Source organism: Glycine soja, chromosome 2 (assembly GCF_004193775.1).
Source record: "Glycine soja cultivar W05 chromosome 2, ASM419377v2, whole genome shotgun sequence".
Lineage (NCBI taxonomy): Eukaryota > Viridiplantae > Streptophyta > Magnoliopsida > Fabales > Fabaceae > Glycine > Glycine soja.
Window position 1 is genome coordinate 4,957,034 of NC_041003.1, and position 8,639 is coordinate 4,965,672.

The window sequence follows — 8,639 nt, forward strand, 5'->3', positions numbered from 1 at the left end:
ATTTGAGCCCTTGTAAATTGTTACATTTATGTTGGCTTCAAAAACAATGCATAAGTAGCATAGAACAGTGTAACTATTGGGCAAAAATTGTATTTGATTTTGAACTCATCCACTTGCTTTTTGGCTCAAGTTTATGCAAGTTTTCATGAGTTTATTCTAGAAAGTTTGATGGTAAATTAACTCATTTTCTTTACTTAGAATCATAAACTCATAAAGTTTACGAGTTAATTCAAGAATTTGAATTTGACAACAATGGTAAAATGTCTTGGAAAAATAATTGCAATCCTCCTCAAGGTTTTTTTTTATCTCATGTAATAATGGGGTAACATAAGATTTATTTAGAAATTGAATGGTTTGCCAAAATATTTTCTTCATTTTCTGTTTTCACTTTTAATTACAAAGTGCTTCCTTATTTTAATTTTATTTATTGTTTTTGAAATATTTGTATAGGAAACAAAGAAAACATTGTTCTCAAATTGAAACGTGAGATTTTTGTGATTACAAGTGAAAACAGAAAACCTTATGGCCACTAGTTTTTTTCCCAAATGGAAAGGTCCAACACTTGCACCTTAAATCAACGATTCTTTGTTAATACATAATAGATATGTGGAGAATGCCTTTTGCATACCTGTTTAAACATTTGCTTAGGAGTTAGGAGAGTGATTCAAATGGTTGGGTAGTAATTCATGTGGTGGCAAATACATACGTAGTATGTATGATTGTTTCTGTTGCTACTATGTTGAGACATTTACGCCGAGAGGATATCAATTTTACATTAGGAACTGCTTAGTTTTTTTTGGTCTTGGTCTTAATTTCACTTTTTCTTTATCCTTTATATTTTATTTACCTCAATTTGTTTTATTGATATTGACGAGGTTGGTTTTGTTTGTCTGATTCTGTAATATGCTGAAAACTTGGAATTTACGAACACCATTTTTCTTTCTTACAACATGAGACTGAGAAGCTTAGGAATGATATAGAACATAAGACTGAAAAGCTTATGAATGATATACAATTTGAGTCTGAGAAGCTTAGGAATGATATACAACGTGAGTCTCGCAAGCTTAGAAATGATTATGGAGAAGATCGGTAGTAAGTTGAGATATATACTTTATCAGTTTTAACAATTGGTCTTGATCAACTAATAGCTATATTGGATTGTTCTGTTACGATTTTTATGTGATGCAGGTTGTTAATAAAGGAGGAATTGTCTAACACGGATGAATCTAACAAGATAAGCAAACTTGATAGAGTAAGCAATTATGAAATTGTTTGGGTAAGCTTATCCAAAAACACTTCTTCCTAAGAAAAGAAAATAAGAAATAAAAAAAAGACCTTTTCCATAAGCTCATAGAAAAATTATACGAGACAACTTCTACAAATTAACTTATGTATAATCAAACTTTAATTTATGGAGAAATTCATTTTATTTTTTATTTCTTATTTTCTTCTACTGGTAGATAAGCTTACTAAACAAGCCTTACGTGACATTTAAAAGTTGTTATTTCATCCCATGGAAATTTGCATTCTGAACCTCTTTGCTATTCATATCCCGGATATCCATTCTGTAAGAGCAAATTAAGCTGGAAGCATCCAACTACAATGTCATAAGCAGTTGTTTCCGTCTTTGGTGTAGGTCTTGCTGTTTTACGCATGTGGATGTAAATGGATTATGTGGCAGTAGTTATATGCAGTACTGCCAGTAGTAGTTATGATGTTGGTGAAAGAGAGATCAGATGCAACTTTTGTAGGGGCCATTGTCTCGGAGATGATTATAGCTTGTTTTTTTTATAAATGGAAAATTATAGGTATTACAGCATCAGTGTTTAAAGGCTTCCTCTCGAAACTGAAGATACAAAATTCAAACCTGTGCAAAAAATCAAATGAAAGTAATAAAGATCAAAGTAAAAAAAGAAAAAAGAAAAAAAGCGCTACAAGAATGAAAGTGAGAAGGAAACAAGGGTTCAGAGGAAGGAGATAGATGAAATGGTCAAAGGAAAATACGATCGAAGGAGGAACGAGAGGGAGTAAAAGACATTTATGCAATAGTGTGTTTTTAGCATCCAATATGATAACACGGTGAAACAATTGATTTAATAATAGATTTTTTTTAATTATTTTATCGATACGAAATTATCCTGTTAAAAATTATGATAAATGTTTGTCAGATATCTTAACGTGTACAATAAATATTACTCTCAGGTTATATTCAAGACCAACCAGGATAAATAATAATAATAATAGATTATATTGACCAGAAGATAATGACAATAACAAAGTGGTGGAAAAAAAGAAACATGAAAATAAAAAGTTAAGAAATACAAAAACATTATATATAATTATAATTTAATCCTATACGTGTCACATTTCCTTAATTTAATCATTTTACATAAATATTTATTAAAACTGTTTAAAAGGTCCTCATGCTTTTATTTTTATATACGGACCAGTTAAATAAGAAAAACATAAATAACTTTTTAATAGATATTTAAAACAAAATGATATTTTTGTAATTAAAAATATATAAAACAAATTAAGAATAAAAACTTGATAACATTTGCACTCAGGAAATTTTTATTTTTTTATCTTTAAGAATAAAAACAAATATAAGATAATTAATGATAACTGACTTCATTTTTAACCAATTTAATTAGACCCGTTTAGTAGTTTTTTTTTTTAATAACTACGATACTGAAATTTAAACTTAAATCTCACGCAAATCATCCAAATCTCTAGCTACGTCTTTAAACTTAAATTAGGGTTTGACATAATGATTAATAAAAGAGCAGATAAAAGAGGTACTAGAACAAAATTATTTTCGCATTCTCCTCGTGCAAAATGGAAATGGACAACATGTTAAATCAAACCAACTGTCAATTATTGAACTTCACACTTCACTGTTCGCAAGTCGCTGGAAAAATCCAAAACAACAGTGTCAGTGAGGTCTCCACTTCACTCACCGTCCCAACACCACATGCTAGATATTTATTTTAATTTTAATAACACCAAACCCAACGCTTTTACGTTTAGTTCATAAACCAAATCATAATTCCCTAACCGGTGGACCGAAAAATTAAGCACCGAAACGTGACCCTTCCAATCTCGCAACGCAAGCGACAACACTCGTCACAGCTCAGCACAGCAAAATCACAACTCCCCTGTGGGACATTTTTACAAACACCTTCTGCCTACAAATAAAAGTGATTTCAGTTTTCAAGTACTCGTAGTGGTTGGGTTTGAGGATGAGTTTCAGGGAAGAGAGTGGCGATGCGAGGGATCTTCAGAAACCGTTCCTCCACACGGGGAGTTGGTACAAGATGGGTTCCAGGCAGTCCAGCATCATGGGATCCTCCACTCATGTCATCCGCGACGGCGCCGTCTCCGTCCTCTTCTGCGTCCTCATCGTCGCATTGGGTCCCATCCAATTCGGCTTCACGGTACCAAAACACACACAAACAAGATGCAACAATAGTCATTGAGATTTTTTATCTGATGTTTAGAATTAGTTATGCATATACTTGATTTTATCACAATCATCAGATTTATTGGTGTACTTTATCTTGCACAAGACATTTTGTCTTGAGTTCAAAGGAGGTAGACGATTTTCTAGCTTAATTAGTGATCTTGAGTTCGAGCCTGATATGTAACTGCTGTTAAATACTTGAAAGAAACTTTGTGGCTGCCTCTAGTGTATCTACCAAAAAAAGGAGTAGGATAATATCTGAGAATTTAGATTTAATCGAGCACAAATCGTGTGTGTTTCATAGTCCACATCATCTATTGGATAAGATTTTTTGTTGATGTTTGTTATTATTGGTAAAGGAGTTGGATTAAAAAAAAGCGTTTTATGATTAGTTTTTAACTATTTTGAATTTTTTTGGCGCAGTGTGGGTATTCTTCTCCAACCCAAGGGGCTATAGTTCGTGATCTAAACCTCTCTATTTCGGAGGTCTTGCTGTATATAAAAAAAATTATCTGGTTTGTTATTTTTTGTTGTTTAAGGTTTTGGTGCTTAATATGTTGAGTTCGCTGCAGTTTTCTTTCTTTGGATCATTGTCTAACGTGGGAGCGATGGTAGGAGCTATAGCTAGTGGTCAGATAGCTGAATACATCGGGCGCAAAGGGGTATTTTATTGATTTATTTATTTGTAGCGTATGTTTTGAAGTCAGTCTTTCAAAGGACAGTCTATGAATGTGAAGAGTGATTGGTGATTTTTGGCGTGTTTTTTGAATGTTGCAGTCATTGATGATTGCTGCGATTCCCAATATAATAGGGTGGCTTGCTATTTCTTTTGCCAAAGTAAGCATGAGTGGTTTGGTTTCGATACTGTGGCTGGCTCCTTCTATATGTGTAAATCATTGCTTGTTGTTGCTTTTATAGGATTCCTCGTTTTTGTATATGGGGAGGTTGTTGGAAGGTTTTGGCGTTGGGATTATCTCTTATGTGGTAAACTTGATCACCTTTCTTAATCATTTTAATTGCTTGGGCTTATTGGTAAGAATGCTGAATGAAAGTGATCTGTGCACTGGTTCTTTTGTTCTGTTTAGGTGCCTGTTTATATAGCTGAGATTGCACCTCAACACTTGAGAGGTGGCCTTGGATCAGTGAACCAGGTTGAAATCTTATTGTTGCTTCTTGATGAGAGTCTTGCTTTTTTATTTTTGTTGGATTTGAAGTTTATTATTCATTACTTTTGTAATTTTTCTGGCTCAGCTCTCTATTACTATTGGCATTATGCTGGCTTATCTTTTGGGCCTTTTTGTCAACTGGAGAGTGCTTGCAATTCTAGGTAAATTTCTAGTTTTTTAGTTAGTTTCATTAAGTTTTTACAGAAAGGAACAAAAGGAATATGTGTGTGTACAGGAGAGGAGCCATGTTTATAAAATAAATTTGGTTGACCATGATATACAGGAGTGAATTTGATTGTGGATGGAAAGCACGAATATGACCCGGGGTTTTGAAGAAAAATGGCACAGCCACACAACTATAATACAACTTATAAAATTAGCATAAAGTACAAATTTTAAATCAAATGAGGGAATCGGAGTTAAAAAGTGAGCATGAGTTATTGCTGACATTATAAAATGCTATAAATTATCTAATTTCTTGTGATATTCCTATTTACGTTAGTGTAATATTTTTATAAATAAAAGAACAAATTATAACCAGCAGTTCAAAGTATTCTAAGTGTCAGACATGTCCAACATGGTATGGAATGGACATAATGTTCTTAAAAACATACGGAAGGTTTAATCGATAATGGTTTGATATTTTAAAACAATAATGCGTAGAGCATATCATTACTCTGTTTCTGCAACCTAAATAATAACAATAAATATTTTATGTTCTGCTGCAGGAATTTTGCCCTGTACAGTATTAATACCTGGATTATTTTTCATACCTGAATCCCCCAGATGGTTGGTATGGATATGTTATGCATTATATTGATCAAGTTTTGTACTTTTCATCTTTGTTAAAATACTTGTTCCTTTCAGAAAAAGGATGGTAACTCTTTCTACTCTTGGTAATTATCTTTCTGCTTCTCTTTCATTTTATTTTATTTTATTTTCCTGGTTGGTGGGGAATCGGGGAAGTGTAGGCTAAGATGGGGATGACAGATGAGTTTGAGACTTCTTTGCAAGTGTTACGAGGATTTGACACAGATATATCTGTTGAAGTATATGAAATTAAGGTATTTTCCTGGCTCATCATCATGGCTAAAATTTTCCACCCAAATGCACGACAGTATGCATATATGGGGTGCAGTTAAGAGTTTAGCTTTAGAATATGTATTTCAGGAACATTCACTACTAACCATTTTACTTTTCTAGAGATCTGTGGCTTCAACGGGAAAAAGAGCTACAATCCGATTTGCAGATCTCAAGAGGAAAAGATATTGGTTCCCCTTAATGGTATAATATGACACTGTAGTAAGTTTTGATTTTGTAAACCCTCTCTTTCCAAGCACGACTTATTGTCATTTATCCAAAAGGTCAAGCATTATTTGCTAACTGAGGCCTGCAGGTTGGTATTGGATTACTTGTTCTTCAGCAGTTATCTGGTATCAATGGAGTTTTGTTCTATTCAACTACCATCTTTGCAAATGCAGGTGTAGATCTACATATCAGCTGTTAAACTAATTTTCATTATGGTTGATAATTTTATTATTATTTTTTGGTTTAGGGGGTGGGGACGTGGGAGAGTGAGACCGAGGAGGGTGATTGGTGTTAAGTCATCTGTAGAGTGAAGGGAGTTTCAAAATCTTAAACACTCAAAATTTCTGTGCATGAAGTATACAAGTATATGTTGAAATTGTACCTGAATGACATTAAACCACTTCATTAGTTCATTTTAATGACTCAAATTTGTTTGTCCTAATGACGTGTTCTACTGAAAGGAATGTAAAGTTGAAAATAGTACCTGAATGACATTAAACCACTTCATTAGTTCATTTTAATGACTCATAAAATTTTTGTCCTAATGACGTGTTCTACTGAAAGGAATGTAAAGATGGCTAATTCTGATTCACTTTTTTATTGTGTTAGTTTTCGTTTCAGCACTTGCTTTTTTTTTTTTTATTGGAAAATGTTAATTGTTAGTTTGTTAGCGGGGGGGTTAGAACCCACGACCTATCCCTCCCTCCCTTCACCCTTTACCACCAAGCCAACCTTATATCTTCAAGATTTGTGATATTAGATGATCGATGTAATACCTCCAGGATTTGCACTGCACCTGATCTGGTGTTTGACTTATGTATTGTAACAGGAATTTCGTCCAGCGAAGCTGCTACTGTTGGACTTGGTGCCGTTCAGGTTTGCATAATAAAGCCTAGACTACGTATCATGTTTCATGTGAATATAATGATAGTGAATTCAGTTCTAGTAATCAGCTTTCTTTTTCAGGTCATAGCAACTGGAATTTCCACGTGGTTGGTGGACAAAAGTGGTCGGAGGCTGCTTCTAATGGTAAGTATGAAACAAAATTCATTCATTCATAATAACCATTTTCCACGTGGTTATGAAGTTCAATAAAATTTTAGATCTGTTATCACTTTTGCAGATATCCTCATCTGTAATGACTGTTAGCCTTCTCATTGTTTCAATAGCATTTTATCTGGAGGTTGGTAATAGTAATGGTAATATTTTAATTCAATTTCAGATGATTATCTATGCTTTTAACTAGTTTATTTGATTGATACCAGGGGGTTGTATCTGAGGATTCACATCTATTCAGCATGTTGGGAATAGTTTCTGTTGTTGGACTTGTGGTATGTTACTTGGGCTTGGTTGGGATTTCTTCTTTGTGCAGTTTGCAATTTAAGATTTCTTGCACTCATCCGTTTGATCAACGATTTTTGTAGGTTATGGTCATTGGGTTCTCTCTTGGTCTGGGACCCATCCCTTGGCTTATAATGTCTGAGGTATGAAATACTTCTTAGCATGCAAAAGATCAGAAGGATCTAGTAATTGTTGCATTATTTACTATGAATCTGATGCAAACACACTATTAATTGTGTTCATTGAATATGTGGGTAATTTCTAACTTGTTTGATAATGCTTTTCAGATACTTCCAGTGAATATAAAGGGCCTTGCTGGCAGCATAGCGACAATGGGAAATTGGCTGATTTCGTGGGTGATCACGATGACCGCTAACTTACTTTTGAATTGGAACAGTGGAGGTGAGCGTGTGTATAGTTCATGTCTTGTATCCTTGTCAATATAATGCTGACTTGTCTGTCTACAGGGACATTTACAATCTACACAGTGGTAGCTGCCTTTACTATTGCTTTTATAGCATTATGGGTTCCTGAGACCAAGGGAAGAACATTGGAAGAAATTCAGTTTTCCTTCAGATAGATGTTTTGGGAGAGAGCACACATGTAGTCTACCATGTTTAAATTTAAATGAGGAGTCCACCAACTTCATGTATTTTTGCAGTCCTTTGTATTTTTATCGTGTATCAAATTCTCTGTAACAAATGAAAGGGAGAAAAATCAGTGCATCTTGTTTTTCACTGTACAAGCTATTGGAACAAAAAAAATATAGTAGCAAAAAAAAAAAAATGAGAGACAGAAAAAGAACAAAAACTTCTAGTCATTGTGTAGCTGTTTAAATCGAGTTTATTTCCATTACAAATTGTATTCTGCCATGGCACAGGGAAGAAAGAAACTTCTGGAGGCATCTATTGTAAACATGGGGTCACCAAATGAACCATTGACTTGGTTACTCCCCTTGATGACTTGAATTACTTCATAATATTCTGGTTGCTTTCCTAGTTTTGGCTTGGGTAATCAAATTAAGAAAAAAAAATGATTATGGTGTTCAAACAATAACAGCAACAACCAGAAGTATGGTCATTTCGGGCTATTTTTTACTATATTATTATGGAACAATGATGTGGAAATGTAGAGGCGCAAACCACAAATGAATTCGTTTAAAAGAATAAGATTCCGTCGAAGCTTATATTTTATATGTAAAATTCAAACCAGTTGAAACATTTTTTTTAATAATGAATGTTACTTTTTTTATTTTTTTATTTAAAAATCATGAAAATAATAAAACCAAATTTTGAGGGACCAATGATGTTACTATTAATAATTAATTATGATTATTGTTCTTATAGATTTTTTTTTTCAAA

The 8,639-nt window shown here is 33.4% G+C and overlaps 1 protein-coding gene across 1 annotated transcript; it reads left to right on the forward strand.

The window, feature by feature from the left end:
• Positions 1–2,907: 2,907 nt before the first annotated feature.
• Positions 2,908–8,276, forward strand: LOC114382198 (sugar transporter ERD6-like 6). Its single transcript, XM_028341461.1, has 18 exons — positions 2,908–3,437; positions 3,887–3,949; positions 4,036–4,125; positions 4,241–4,300; positions 4,382–4,447; positions 4,549–4,614; positions 4,715–4,790; positions 5,358–5,422; positions 5,601–5,693; positions 5,833–5,913; positions 6,026–6,110; positions 6,767–6,813; positions 6,904–6,966; positions 7,061–7,120; positions 7,203–7,268; positions 7,362–7,421; positions 7,566–7,680; positions 7,746–8,276. The coding sequence occupies exons 1-18, from the start codon at positions 3,243–3,245 to the stop codon at positions 7,856–7,858; spliced, it is 1,464 nt and encodes a 487-aa protein (XP_028197262.1). The 5' UTR covers positions 2,908–3,242; the 3' UTR covers positions 7,859–8,276.
• The last annotated feature ends 363 nt before the right edge of the window (positions 8,277–8,639 follow it).